Genomic DNA, 15,991 nt, shown 5'->3' on the forward strand with positions numbered 1-15,991 from the left:
TGTGCTGAACATGGGAGGTCCAGTGCGAGTTGAATTATCACCTCTGGGCTGCTGTGCGGCGCAGAGAGCGATACTCACAGTTGACGGTGACTTTGACCTTGCGCTGGTCGGGCGGAGCCACTCCGTTGTTGGTGATGCATTCATAGTCCTCGGCCTGCTGCCTCTTAATCTCTGTGATGTCCAGGAACTCCCCCTCACTCACCAACCCATCTATTCACATAAGGGAGAGGTCAAAGGTCACTCTATACATATCAAATGCAAAGAACTACTGATGTGGGATTCAGCTGCAGGTGGACATGTCACAGCGATGATTTAAGAGCGTGGGAGAGATGGATGCACATATATAACAAGATGCATATTAAGAGAGGATTCTGGGAAACTTCTCAAACGCTGACATATATTTAGCTTATTCTTGATTAAAATTTGCTAATAAGAATACAAATCCACAAAAAAGGCGATGTTGAGCTCTGATGACATATCTATAATCAAGAAAAACTCATTCTCATTACCCAAACTGAGGGCCTCAAGCTGGTTTATTCAGTAAAATAATGTTTGTATTGATGCAAAGTAAATAAACATGATTTGACAGCAGTGACACCATTACTTTTATAGTGTCAGGGGAAATTGTACGCTTTCCTTCCAAGCAGCGGATACACCAGGGGGCGACGGCTTGTTCACTACATTACGTAGTGAGAAGAATATTTGGCTGTTATTTGATGTTGACAAACTCCCAGGTGCCCCCAAAACCAAATTAGTCTAGTCTCGCGCTTTTCACTGTGTTTCCGCAGGCGACAAACAGCCACAGAATCTCTTCGGAGGGGAGAGTCGAAGGGATGGGCTACAAGTTATTGCTCCTTCATGTGAGGGAATGGGTGTCGGCGTTGTTATTGGATCGACGGTGGCAGAGAGAGAAGAAGAAGAAGAATGAGAGTGAGAGTGCACCCTCCTCCTCCTCCCTGCGAGTCTTAGCAGCCAGCTGTCTCACAGCATCCAAAACCATTAGGCCCCTTTTTTTCCTTCCCCTTTACCCCATTAAAGAAGTCAGACAGTGGAACACGACATAATATATAATCTCACCACTAACAAGGAAATCCAGCTCTTAAATTGCAGCTCACTTTTCCCTTGCAAAGTCCTCCCCCCGCCCCCCCCCCCCAAACATACCCACAACCACTATCAATCAGTGGACCTTTACTTCCCCTCGCAAACACGCAAGCGGCGCCTCAGCACGTTTGTGAGCAACACCGGCACAAACACACACACACATACAAAAAAGACACTAAACGCCATGATTATTCCTGTCAGAGATTAGCGCGGCGGTTCTAATTGAAGATTATACTGGAGGATTATTAGTGCGGCTACTGAGCTGGAGACGATTATTTGCAGCTGCTGCGGCAGAGGCTGAGCAGCGAGCGACAGGCGCGGTGATGGCTGCTTGTGCCACCCGAGCGAGTGTGGGCAGGCGCCGGGTGATGGGGCGGGGTGGGTGCAATACCATTCACTCATTCCATTAGTCTAATAAATATAGCTCTCGTGTGACATCTCTGTCAGGCAGGCAGAGCACCCAACTTTGCCAGAGGGAGGGAAGCTGTGAAGGCACGGAGGGGAAAAGGGGGAGAAAAAGATCGACTCAGACAACCAGCGCTGGAGAAATTACACACAAGGCTGTTACAGATGACTTCCAAGAAATAAAAAGGACAAAGAAAATAAAAAATGAGAGCAACTGAGCACTAGAGAGCGCATTACAGATAGAGTGGTAATTTGCGAGCAAGAGACTGAAAGAGATACACAGATATAAAGATAGAGGAAGAAGAGAGAAACAGCAACATAAAGAGGGAAACGGAGATAAGTCATGTTGGGTATTTGATGTGTGGTGGTTCTTTCATGGACTTTTCATCCCCAGGCAGCACCTATGTGTGATGTAATATGACAGTGCAAAGCGGCCTTCTCGCTCTGCCTTTCTTCCCCTCCCTCTTCATCCCTTGAGATCTCTGGACTGGCATCGCATGCCTCTCTCCACTTTGGTGGGAGATCATATCTGACTGGAACCGGCCCCTGGCACTCCTACAATGGCCTGTAAAATACAGCTCCATCAACCACTTATGGCTTTTGAAGGAGCCTGACTCCTGACCACCAGAGATAGTTGGATTGCACCTGAGAGGAGAGGGGGGTGTATGAATAAGAGGAGGAGGGGGATCAGGGGTTCTGGCCTACCCTACGGTGAAACCGCACTCTATTTTCCTGGCGGCACTTTGAGCCAGACTAGATCATCGGGGCACTTGATTTCTCAGCCCCTCTTATCCATTTCCATTACAAAAACTACCATCAAGGCAGATGGGTCTGATGTCGGGTTAAAACAGAAGAATGGACAGGCTGACAGGCTGCAAAACCTGTCATTTGGAAGAGGAAAGGGTTGAAATGTGTGTTAGTTGAGCTAAATGAAGCTACAGTAGAAAAACCAGGAAGGCCACCGTGCCCTTACGCTCCACACACGCCGCAAACGACTCTCTATCCAAGCAGGTTACCCCACATCCTTTCTTCAGATATATTTCCTTTGTTTCTGCAAGACCAATGCTGGCTGATACCTGATATGAAAAAACAATGAGTGGATCCTTCTAAAGCCTGATAAATCTTAATCCTCTGTGCCACAGAGCTCCATTATTGTCCACATATTAATACAACACGCACTGGGTGGCATGTTCCCACAGTACCATTACTCCTGTTTGAGTAATGTTTGCTAAACACTACAGGAAATGATTTAGCTCTATATTCAGGAGCAGTTTGTCAAAATTAATGTCTTCAGTTTGGACACATGGACTTGGAGCCAAAGGGCAGGAAAGCTGGTGAGACAGACGTTGGACTGTTGGTTTTGTTCTTTTGAAGGGAACGAAAATGTAGAATATTCTTAGCCTTAATCCTTAAGACATTCTGCTTAAGGAGCCCTCACATTTGTTTAATGAAGAACTGCGTGCTGAGCAGGACATTTCACAGCTGAGAAATAAACTTGTCAGCGCTCTCTGGCAGCACTGTTTCTCCGTCCACCTGTTGACCGGATCCCTTCAGACTTTCCTGCCTTTTCCAATCATCTGATTTCCACACCCAACCTGCACACCTGCTATTCATTCTCTCATCCAGCCACACCTGTCCCTCATCAACCCCACTTATACACCCACACACAAACACTGCCAGATTATCCATGCTGCTGTGGTGGTCCAGCTTCTGCTCGTTCCTGCTCATATTTTCTATTTTTTTTTTCTACCTGTCTGCTTTTTGAGTTTGTTTTCCTCTGCTGACTGCTCACCTGTGTCCAACCTCTGCCCTCCCTTTTCAACCCGACCTGTTCTGTTGTCGAGTCGAACTTTTGGATCCACACAACACATACCAGTAACATCACACCTCCCAAATTATTTAACCAATCTCAAGAATCATTCACTTCCACACGTATGCAGGCTTCTTAGTGAAAAGCACGTTCCTGCTTCCCCTCCTCCTGAGAACCACAATCATCCATTCATTCATGCTACGCCTGTGTGTTTTAACGGATGGGATGTCAAATGATAAGGCTCTGATGCTCTGCTGTATTTCACTGACTGAGACAGAATGCCTGTATGTCTCCGAGTGGGTCAACGGACTGAATGGGTGCGACAGATTGTATCTTTGCTTTGGTGAAGATGAAGGAGGCGGCGTCTGCAGACAGCAGTGCAAAGCAGCATCACTATCTGTGAGTGAGGACTCTGGGAGCTATGAGGACAAGCTGCAAGGGGTCGAAGACTTTTCGCAGCCCTTTGTCTCACCTCAGAAGCGGTGCACCTCCTCCTATCCAACCAGCTCCTGACGCACGCACATTTTCCACCCAACCTCCATGTGCACTGTTCTCCTCACCACCCACCCTCCTCCTTGCAGTTTCTCTATGCAGTCTCTGAGTAATGGGGACAGATGGCTGGCAGCTTCTTGCTGTTTCTTTGGGCTCGTCCACTCCCCCTTCCTCCACTGCCCCTGGTCTCCTGCAACTGATGGCTCGGTTGCAGAGACTCCCACGGAATAGCAATGCGGCCCCTATCTCTCTCTCTCTCTACAAGCTGAGGGGTTTTGGGGGGAGAGAGCTAGAGGAGGGAGTGGGAGGCTGTGTGAGATGGTGGGGGCGGTTAGAGAGGGAGGATTACTGCTGACAGAGGAGAAATGCTGTAGGCTTGCAAGTGAGGACAACTGCACGGAGTTTGTGATCTAAGGTTGTATGTGTGTGTTTGCTGCAGGTGTGCATCCGTGCCTGCTTTCCTTTTCTCCTCTCCTGCCTGTCCCTGCCCGAGGTACTGCGCTGTGCAGGTTCACAAACACTAACTGTGCAGAGAAGGACACTGCATGCGCAGCAAGCTAACCCAGGGACATACAAAGGAGAAACAAGGAGGAACAAACCTCAGAGCAAGCAACGCTGTCTGTAAGCACAGCAGCACAGTATACTGTAGGTTGTGCATTTATTGGCCTAACAGTATAAATTACATAATGTTGGAAGCTGTTCTCACTGACCTATTTATTACTGCTGTCTCTGTGCAGTATTTGGTCGCTTGCTTTACTGCTGCTGTAGTCAAGCTACAACACAGCCAATGCTATTGTGTGAAAATGCTTAAACCATGACTTTGGTGACACTGATGCGATGCCAGCCTCAGAGAGAGTCTATTATTTGACTTTCAAAACAGTGAAAAGCATGCAGTAATAATCCTTGATCTGTTAGAAGTCTCAATGAATCTCATTTGCCATATTCAAAACATCAATCTGAGACATGTTGGAAGTTTTTGGCACACACACGCGCCCTTGACACGCACAACAAACACAATCCTGTGTTCATATGTCATTAAAGAGGTCACAGAGCTCCTGAGGTATGCAAGCAATTCATCCCAATCAATAAAGACAATGACAACAACAAAAAGCGGATCACAGTACAGTCCCATCATCCTCCAAAGCACCCTGTCACACAGTGAAGATAATACGATAACCTGTCTCTGAAAATAAAACGGCTTGCATGTCTATTCATTCCAAACTCACAGGAACAACAAACCTTGTATTACAACACTGCACAAGTCAAAATAGACAAGCATTTTTGCTTAAATGCCAACAATTACCAGAGTAAAATACACTTAGGAATTCTGAGTCATAGCACCGTGGTATATTCAGAGCATAGCAATTTTCTTTATGTGCCAAACAGATGACACAGCACTACCATTACAGTTCTAATAAAACCTAAAACCGTACAATCTCCAGAGGCCACGCAATGGTTATTTGCCTGACTTCGGACATTAGTGGTGACAAAAATGGGAACAGATAGGAAATAAATGCTGCGCTGATTGAATCATGTATTTGACTTCATCTATCAAGCTGTGCATCCTGACCACCCTGAACTAGTTCTGATTCAACACACCGACGGAAGCTAAAAATAGCTGATTTAATGCCAAAAGTGGCTGTTAGCATCAGCTGGCATCGTGATGCTGGTTGACAGGGTGGATGAAGACAGATGCTGATGATTACAGGTGGCGCGCTGGGGATAATTATGTATAATGTGTGGTTATTTGGGACAAAACATTGGGACATGGGGAAAATACGGGACTGTGAATTTAAGATGGGGACAGACTAAACAGCTGGGTTTAAGAATGATGACACAGGAACGGGGGATAAAGACGTGGACATGAGCTGAATGCTGATAAGCCTTTAGGATGGACGGGGGGGCGGGGGGGGGGGGGGGGGTAGGCAGAACAGGGCTTGGGATGAACGTGAAGACGGGGAGCTAAAGGTAAAGCTGTGAACACAACATCTCCGGATCTGAAAACAAGCAAACAAGAGGGGGTAGCTTACATTTCTGGTCTTTCCAGGTGACGGTGGGCTCAGGCCGACCCACTGCCAGACAGTAGAGGTTTACATTCTCTCCTTCGTTCACCGACACGTTTTTGGAGATGTTGACGATTCTGGCCGGCACTGAAAAACAAGATCACGCTATTAAAATATGACCTCAAAAAAATCCCCTTTCATTTCATAAATTATTGATAAGGTACGGCCTTACGGACTATTATTAAGGTGTTTAATATCGGATTCAAATCCCTGCACCTAAGACAGACAGGCAATCAGTTGATTAATGATCTGTGCCTGAGTGCTTACTCAACTGTGCAACAATATGCTTGACCGTCTACTTAAAATGCACTGAATTCTAAATGGCTGCAAATGGGCATTAAAATCTCCTTCTCCTGACATCTAATCTAATTTGATCTTTAAGAAAGGACATTTACAGAGGTGGCAGTCAGAATTTTCACTTCTAGTTTAGAAGTGAAGGACCACCGTTGAATGTCGTTTTTACCCCAAACTCACAAAGTGTTAGAGGACTATGCAAGCAGTCAGTTTGATAACAAGATGGCCCTTGAATTTAAATGGCCCATTATCATTGTTTTTAATGAACTTGGCCCCAAGATTGCTTTTTTGTGAGAACATCTACTGAGGATCCTATTTTTTTTCTATCTTGCTGGAGTTGAATACTTGCAGCGATAAAGCACAGATTGGAGCGTCGGTGAAGCTGCTCCTGCTTGATGCACTGACTTGAGGGTGTAATTATTTTGTGTGATATCAAGCTACGGCTGAAATTGCAGGCAACTTGGAATTAGGTATATATGGTCATCTGTGCCAAGCTTTGGACCCTGCAGACAAGAGCGTTTGTTTGGCTGCGGTGCGATGTGAAAACTCTGTTTGTAAGCGGCTAACATTGTCTCTGCCACCTGTGAGCTGAGAGCCAGGCCTTGTGTTCTCGTTCCAGCAGAATGTACTGAATATATCCTGTTAAAAGTTTTCTGTTTCACCCTGCTGCTGGTGAGTAACTGCAATCTGCACTGTACACAGTCCAAAATATGCATAAAAATTAACACATGCAGGGGGGGAAAGGTCTGAGATCCATCCTCTGGGCAGTCCTGAGCCAATTCATCGTGTCACTCAGGATCAGTCAGGCTCTCACTCACTTAGCTACTGACTTGATGACTGAGCCCCAGTCGTGGTCCTGCACTGTCAGTTATTTAGTCAGCCAGCTCGGACAGCCCCCTTGTGTACCTCATCTCCTCCACACGCATCCCCATCCATCTGATCTGCCTAACTTTCTGTTTATTAAGACAAGTAACCCAACTGGCCACATGGAAATGACAAATGGGCTTGGACGCCTTCTTATTGCGACAGACTCCCTGGTTATCTGTCACCTGCACCTTGCTTTACAAGACACATGCACGCATGGGCACACTGAGCGTACAAGACATAATCAAGTAATCACATTTTGATCACCATAAACACCAACCTTAAAAGCTCAAACATCATAAAAAACATGAACTACTTAGCTGCCAATCAGAAACTTAAGCATCCATTTAAGAATGACTTAACAGAAAAGCAACTTTGGAAAGTAACCACAGAAAATCTTAATCGCTTCCCCTGATGTCAAACCTCAATCTCACCTAATAGACAGCACTACATTTGGATGAATGACGAAATGCGTAATTAGGCCATTTAGCAGATGTTTTTATCCAAAGCTGCTTAGAGTACCATGGATGCACACATATTTCTTTTGCATCCGCAGTGGCAATCAAATCTGCAGATTCTGGGTGTATTGGGGAAATGAGCCAGCACTTACACTGGATACAGTAAACACCTTAGAGTTATTTAAAGCTGATTTCTACTCTGTCTCAACCCATCTTCTTACCTTGAACAATGAGGTAGACGTGGGCGATGCGGGGCTTGTTATTGGCCTGAAAGGTGCAGGTGTAGGGCCCCTCGTCAGTTACTTGCACCTTGTCGATGTGGATGGAGAAGTCACTGTTGTTACTGTTGGCCAGCGTCACGCGCTTGTCCAGCGACCACTTGTCTGTCCCAGTGAAGAGGATGTTAGAGCGGTTCAGCCAGGCCTTGTGGGTCACCTCCTCGTCGATCCGACATCTGTGAGAGGACAGGAAGGGATCAACAGGTGAGAGGCCTGTTAGGGTGAGTAATGGTTAGCTTGGGTTAGGTTATGCTTGAGGTGCTTTATCACTGGTGCAGGTATAGAAATGGGTGACATATCAATGGAAAAAACAACTTTGAGTTGCACAAATCTCTTGAAGTATATTTGCCATTGTGCCAAAAAATAGTCCCTTTTTTGGTCTTTTGATCCTGATGGTGAGTGCTGTTTAACACACGTCGGACCAAAATCTCCCATACAAGTTCAGCTGGGTAGAAATACAGTGACTGCAATGGTAGTAACATATGAGTCACATCATTGCAGACTAATCAAACATCTACATCTGTCTGTCTCTACACTGATTTATTCAGGTTTTTCATTTGTGTGGTGTACTGGCCATCTGGCATACTGGGACAAATCCCGGCGGGCTACCGCATCGGTGAGCCGGTGGACCATCAAAGTTTTTACTGGCTGTTCGACCCAGCCTCTCCTTACCCCTGTGTGCCGTTCAGGTTGTGCACGAGAGCGTGCTGCATGCGTGACTGGGCTCACTGGCCAATCACAAACAAGCGACACCCACCCCTCCCTCCCCCCCTCTCAGTACACCGCTGTTTGTCACCTGTCTGTAGCACAGTACAAATGATTATGCATCACTCCTATTACGCAGGTGCAACAAAATGGGTCAAATTCTAAAAAAGCTACGTCTGAAATCAGTCGTAGAGAAGTCAACGACTTGGGAACAAAGCATTGCATGACAGACGGTCATTTAGGATTATTCTCTTCACGGCTTACTTTGTTTTGTGTACGTAAATGAATGCAGTCCAAGATACATACAAATCCAGTCCAGAGGCACGGCAACTGGCTGCTCACCTAAAACTGACTGTAAACTCAGGATTAAAGTTGATGGCAATAAATGGAAAAATATGTGGAAATAGGAGCAGATAGGGGAAAGTAAAATAATGTAAAGTTGTGGTCATTAAATCACAGTAAATCACAAATGTTCCAAAAAGATGCGGCATGCTTCAAAAGAGGAGTCATGGCCCCAAGGTGTGACTTCAGTTCTTGGCTTGGCCACTAGATGTCCTTACCCAGCTTCAACTCACTGTGAGGACATGCCTCTGTAGTCCTCATGTTTAATTGATACGGCCCAGATAAATATCACTGTTGAGGTAGACCTTAGATCACCTGCCAAGTCAGTGGCAGTGACACTGCAATGCATTATACAGTGCAGGTAAGCTTGGAAAGCTTTAACAAATCAGCTACAAGACACTAAACTGATGCTCAGGTTGACACATGACCTCAAAGCCAAACCAATAACAGCTTAAGACATAAAGGAAAAGAAGAAGAAAGCAATTATTTTCATTAAGATTTGGTTTGTGTCTGCTGGATTTAAATGAAGAGACAATATAGAAATGAAATCCCACCATAAAATTCATTATCTGTGTACAAACGCTCTATTAATCTATTTTTAAAATTAATCACTTCTGCACTGATGATGTTGCTACAGGACTGCAAGCCCGGAGGAAATGAGCACCATAATAGCATCAAATGTGCCTCTTCTTAATGGCCCGCATCAAAGCCAACACAACAGACTTGTCTCAAGCATAACACAAGTATTTGTGCCACTTGGGCAAAAGTGATTTTACATGAAAAAGGAGTTTATTTATAAAGCTCTTTAGTCTTTTGTTTGTCAGCTATTGGCCATCGTGTGCAGACTTAACTTACACACACATTTCATTACAAAATATGCCATCACGTCTCTACTGATGAGGCAATAAAGGCAGTTCTGTGCTCTGAAACCCAACCGAGCACTGCAGTTTAAAGCTGGGGTTGGGGCCCCGAGGAGTTGTAGCACAAACCTGAGGGGTGGTGAGATTGTTCAGATGGTTTAATTTTTTTAGATTTTGATCTAATCTTTGTGTTTTTTCTTGCACGTTACTGGACATTGTTCCCTCTTTGGGCCTCCCATTCAAATAGAACAAACTCAGAGGGAATAATACTGATCCAAAAACAGCGATGACACAGTCAAGCGTCATAAAGGTTGGAGAATCTGCTGCTTTAAAGAAGTGAAAGGGTTTATCAGCAACATGAAAAAGTTTATGCACCTCCAAATCATGGGAGCTGGCACCACTGTTTACCTCCAGAAATAAGAAAGACATGCATGTAACGTAACACTACTGCACAGCGATCCTGATACCACACTGCAGATATTTAAGGTGACATTGAAAGTGCAGGTTTTCCCCCCTTCAGTTTCCAGGTTTACAGAACAGCTTCAGGCTGTCGTGATGACATTATAGATCAACAACATGGTGCTTTGATTTCCAACTTTGACAGAGACTTGTTGATGTTAACAAATATTGACAGAAGAGTACTTGGCTTCAGAATAACATATTTGATTTCAGTTGAAGGCCCACTCTTCTTTCAAGGGAAAAAGGGGACTGAAAGAGGATTTTGTTCAGAGATCTGGAGAGGTGTGGGCTTAAAGGTGATGAAAATAATGTTGACTTGAGTGTTTTTTTTTTTTTTTTTTGCCCTGCTGAGCTTATACAGCCAAGCCAGACCGCATCCACACAAAGGGAAAAAAGCAAGTTGGCATTTTTTCTGCTTCGTTGGTAAAAGCTATGATTTCTACTTTTATCACTCACAGTTATTTAGTTGGACGCAGAGGAGGTCCGCCCACCAAACTGACCCGTGCATCATCATTTTCACATCAAAGTTAAAGGAGAAGGTGACTGCAGAGCGATGGGATGACACAAACGAGATCTGACAGCTATTATAATTCAATGAGGTATAGGATAGCTGCAAAATATGGCACAATGTGGGAAGCGTAATTGAAGTTACGTGACATAGAATTGGCAATTAAAGCAGCATGGCAGGTGGGGGAAAGACAAACATGTTTTTCATGTAATTAGTAGGTGCAGGTGTAGGTTCAAGAGTTACCTCAAAGTGACGCTTTCTCCTTCCAGCACTGTAATGTTGTCCGGCAGGTGTCCGAATTCTGCTCCGCGCACACTGGACCCTGCCAAGAAAAATGAGAGAAGGGACCAATGAGCATTCAGTAATGGTACCAGACGCTCCGCTGGTGTTCATCAATCTCAGGTCAGGTGCTCGACGATCGACCACCTCACCAAATAAGGTTGGTCAGGGATGTGCTCTGCATCCTGCATCCTTATTTCTGAGGGGAAAGTCATAAATATAGCAAACAAAAGAGTCACAATGTCTGCACTGACCCCCATACTTGAATAATGATTTGGTTTTACCCTGCATTCTGGTGGGGTGCGCGTTCATTGAACAGCACTGATAATGAGCCAAGGGAAGAGGATTCACGCGGAGCTGCCGGAGCGTGAAATGAAGGGACAGCAACGGTAACAGAAGGGATGCTCATCCTGCCTACCAATACACACACTCACACACGTGCGCACGCACACACATTCTTGGAGAACAGAGGCACATGCTTCCAAAAGCACAAACACACAGACGAACAGACACACATCCTGAGAGCCATTAGTTGAAGAGGAACTATGAACTTTGCATCTGTGAGATGTGTTTGAGACACTCAGGTGAGGAAAAAAAATGTTTTTGTGAACTTGCTTGGTCCACAAACAAAGATAACCAAAGACCTTATATGCCGGCAGTGATACTGCCCACTGAGGCAGACCGCTCCCCACTAAGACACCTGGCTCTGTCCATCTAAACCCTTCCAAATCATAGCATGACACCAGATACCTCAGCTTGTGTCCTCCCTCTATCTCTGACAATCTCTTTCTCCCTCTGCCTGCAAGATGACCTCAATATCTCAGCTTGTGCTGCGGTCTAGCCTTGAGGTTTAATAAATGGTGACTTTATGAAACGAAGCTGCTGCAGCGAGGAGCTAAGAAGCACCCCAAGGTTTGTTAAATCGCCGCAAAAAGTCAAAGACATGTTAAGCAAGCCGAATGGGAATCCGCTAAGAGATGAGACCCGAAATGACAGCAGTGCACCTCTTAATGGACAGGACGTGTGCCAGGATGTGTGGGTTTTAAATTAAAGGAGAGTCTTTCTGGAATCATTGTTTGATTACAAAGAATAATGAGAGAGGCTTCAGAATTATAATGAACATCATGGATAGCTAATCAAAAGATTTTCAAACTGCATAGCAGAAAGTCCTGAAAACCGCCAACTACACTAAATAATAATTTATCATCCTTTAAATAAAGACTAATTATATTTTTTCTCTTTTGTGAATATGGAGTGGGGTCTCTATGTGGATATGCCATAAATATAGGCTTTTTTCATGCTTATGTATTCATATATTAATGTGTGTATTATTGCATTCGTGCACCACTGCATGTGTTGCTCACGGCTGCGTATACAAGCAGTTACAGTGTCTAGCTGTCTGTTGCTCATGGCTGTGAATGTGTACGTTTGTTTTCTGACACACCGGTGGAGAACAAGAAAAGAGGACAAACTAATGACGCCTCAAAAGAAAACTGGCCCTGAAAATCTCCCGCTAAAAGCTGTAATCGCATTAATGGGTGTTGCTGCTGCCACTGCTGCTGCGCTATCTAGGCCGGCCAAGGATCCCAGAACCGGCTCCATCTCCCTCTCTCTGAAAGCCTTGGAGGAGGGGCGTAGCACATTAGCCATTGTGTCCAATGTTCAAAAACTGTCACAAGCTTTCGTTTATCTGCAGTTTTTACCCCAGAGTAATGTTGCATAGCATCGCTGTGCTCATGCATCCTGTCTTAGACTCAGACAGTCCTCAGCTCAAGCCCTCAGCTGTTCCCTTTCAAGTGCTCTATACTCTACACACTAGACTTTATTTAGGTTAATTCAATTCAGTTCCAGGGCTTGGGGCTTGGAGACGGGTGTGACATGCTGTCATAAATACACACTACCCCACATACACAATTACAGACACGCACGTAGAGAAAAGACGTTCCCTATCACATAATGTAACCACAGGGACACACACGCCACGCACACATTTTGATTGAATGAATGATGAATGCGTATGCTGAACACTCCAAACAACATTGCAAAGGTTACAAACCAGCGGGGAGCTATTCCCATTTCCCTCCTCAATTCCCATTTTCACAGCTCGATTGGCACGTCGCATTCTAAAACCTGTATCACCCTGCCTCCACTCCCAGGCGCCGCACAACATGATAACCAGGTCAACACGTTCAGCCCACACTTCCCCTCACACGCTGACTCACAGGATCAATCACAGACGCAGGTTTACGCACGCATACGCAAACACAGTCATCGATGAGCCAAACCAGCAGAGATGAAGGTTTGTTGGACCTCACTGTGACGACAAACACGACAAAGACTCACTTCAGCTTCCTCGTGGAAAACGCAAACGTGACTTCATCAGGCACACGATGCCAAAATGCACACCGAGCATCTCTGCTTGATTTATGCACATAGACACTGCTTTGTAACTCTTTCTGACCTCTGTTGCTCACTCTGAAGGCTCAGTTTCCAGTCAAAGTATTGCTCTGACCTTGGTGCGGGTTCACTTAAAGTGAAAATCAACAGCTTGTGCAGGACAGGACGGGATAAACATCTATACATGAGACCACCTCAGTCCTAAGACAGAAGGCTTCAGTTCCCTTTATTTCACCTTGCAAGCAAAGCACGGCAAGCAGTCACCCTATTTACTTGACAGCTGGACTACTTTGTTTTGGCACCGAGATAATATCAGAAACCTCACGCAGACCTGCAATGTATACAACCCAAACTCTCAGGAATGTTGACTGTCTGTATGCCTCGAACCAGCACTAAGATTTCATGGCAATTCATGCAAGAGCTGCTGAGATATTTTAGATATTTAGTGCCATCCTGGAGCTTTGCTGCTGTTTGATGAGAATCTGTTATTGTTTGACAGCATCGTCTGATAACGAGCGCTTCATGGATTCAAATTCAATGATGAACATATGTTCAATTACTTAATCTGATACAGCTGTTTTCATACTAGATGAGATTTTGAGGCCAGAGTTTGGTTTTGAGAATTCATATTCTGTTGTGAAAATGACCAAAACAATCAAATAACATAAAATACATGCAGGTAAATGGTTAATCCATGGGCTTCTACAGTTAAAGGCATATTAAGCGCACATCTGCTGCATCTCATTAATGGAGGAGTGGGAGTGTTGGGTGTAAAATGTAAACATCATCTGAATGACAGCATGTGTCTCCCACCCTTTGATGTAATCCACATTATTTATCCCTTTCAGGCAATTAATTCAAATGTCGCCAGCCAAAAACAACAGACGTGATCAAACAGGACAATAATGAGTCCGGAGCGCAACCAGCAGTGTGCTGTTGCATGGCCAAAGCAGAATCTTCAGCCATCGCTTTCAATTTCTGGGCTACTTTCGTTTTTATTGATCCCCATCTCAAATTCTGCTTTTTCTCTGCTCCCCTCCTGGGGCCCAGCATGCAGACTGAAGAACTGCACCCACCAGGACGACTCAGGAGTCTTGCCCACTGACACTCTAGAAAGGAGGATGCTTGCCAACAGGGAAGCTTAAACCACGGGCTACCCATCAGACTCTAAATGCAGACACACACGAGCAATGCGAGTCCCAAACAGAGAGCTTTTGTCTGGCCTGCTTCAGTGCATTACTAAAATGAATATGTTGATGAGAGAGACAAACCCTGAGTCTATATAAAACACGACTGAGCTGAGCATGAATAGAGAAATGATAAATAATCATGTAGAGCTCTGCTGGTGGTGAACACTGCAGAGGCCCCTGGTGGAGTGGACACCAGCATATTGAATTACCCTGCTCGCTATTGTCTGCAGCAGATACAGTCTGTCCTGGCTACTGGTATCTGTCGACCTTGCTCTGACCTGCTGTTTTGGCATGAAAACGGAACCCCCATCTCCATACCATGCATGCATTCACACCCACACACTTGCATGCTGTCCAAATAACCCCCCCCTCCTCCACAGGAGCCTTTGTCTGTGCGCAGCATTGAGCCTCAGGTCAATGACATTTTTAGGAGAATAAAAATTTATGGACATGCCTGCAGGATTACAGACAGGAAAGCACAGGGCTTGTAGACCATCAATTCACTGAAAGAGCGGGTCTTTTCAGCTGTAATACACCGTGCGAAATCACAAATCTGTTTAGCTCATCTGCGGATAACAGTTTATCTATTGCTGGCCCATAGGTAGACATTCATATAAGTCCCTCCACTCGCGGTCCAGTGCTTTTGTCTCTGTGCTCTTGTGCATTGTGTCTTTTGTCTGTAAAAGCGTTGCGAGGCTGCTTGCTCAGTACTCACGAGACATCTATTATGTGATTTGTATTCTCTTGACTTTTACATGCGCCTGTTTGTAATTGCACTTGCTACTGGCAGACACTTGTGACTAGAGCTCTATTGAGCTGTACAACTTTAGCCTGCGTATTCCTTGCAAGGCTGTCTTTGTACTGTTCATCTATTTCACATTGCCCTTGACGATCAAATAAACACAGAGAGGAGGGAAAGCTACTTCTGAAAGCGTGATTGGCGTGAGGACGGATAACAGCAGAGGCTATAATGAAAGCCATAACAATAATCCGTTTTAACGGAGGCTGCCGTGGTTTGGAAATTGAAAGGAGAAGGAGAGAGGCATAGCACAAGGTTGGAAGGGGGAGGGGAAGATAGATAGCCAGGGTTAGGTGAGGTCCTGGAGAGAAAAGTCATTGAGAAGGCAGAAAAGTTGTTCTGCAATATGTAATTACAGGATGTTGTGCAGGGGCAGCGGCAAAATACTAGCAGTCGTATTTGGTGATTATAACAACAGCACTGGCGCTAATAGCAGGAGTAAAAGAAGGAGCGATGGAGTGGCGTCAATATGAAGAGGAGAGAATAGTGTGAGGACACAGTCAGTTATGCTGGGGCAGAGAGCAAAGCAGAGGAAAGACACACCCGCATAATTAACACCGGCATGCTGCAGCCAATTAAATATTTACAGAGGCACTTCCCTCCGACACCTTGATGATGAAGAGAGGCAGCCGGAGGATTATCAGATGCGGGGTGCCTCAGGCAGGAGACAAGGGGTTGGGGGTGGGG

At 45.2% G+C, this 15,991-nt stretch overlaps 1 protein-coding gene across 1 annotated transcript in view; it reads right to left on the bottom strand.

Annotated features, from left to right (window-relative positions):
* Positions 1-15,991, bottom strand: part of iglon5 (IgLON family member 5) — a 97,688-nt gene that overhangs the window by 11,318 nt on the left and 70,379 nt on the right. Inside the window, exons 2-5 of the mRNA XM_070965757.1 lie at positions 10,883-10,961; positions 7,709-7,941; positions 5,839-5,958; positions 79-210 (exon numbers count right to left, since the gene is read on the bottom strand). Of these exons, the coding sequence (XP_070821858.1) occupies positions 79-210; positions 5,839-5,958; positions 7,709-7,941; positions 10,883-10,961 (564 nt within the window). The remainder of the gene's footprint in view (positions 1-78; positions 211-5,838; positions 5,959-7,708; positions 7,942-10,882; positions 10,962-15,991) is intronic.

Source organism: Chaetodon trifascialis, chromosome 7 (assembly GCF_039877785.1).
Source record: "Chaetodon trifascialis isolate fChaTrf1 chromosome 7, fChaTrf1.hap1, whole genome shotgun sequence".
Taxonomy (NCBI): Eukaryota; Metazoa; Chordata; class Actinopteri; order Chaetodontiformes; family Chaetodontidae; genus Chaetodon; species Chaetodon trifascialis.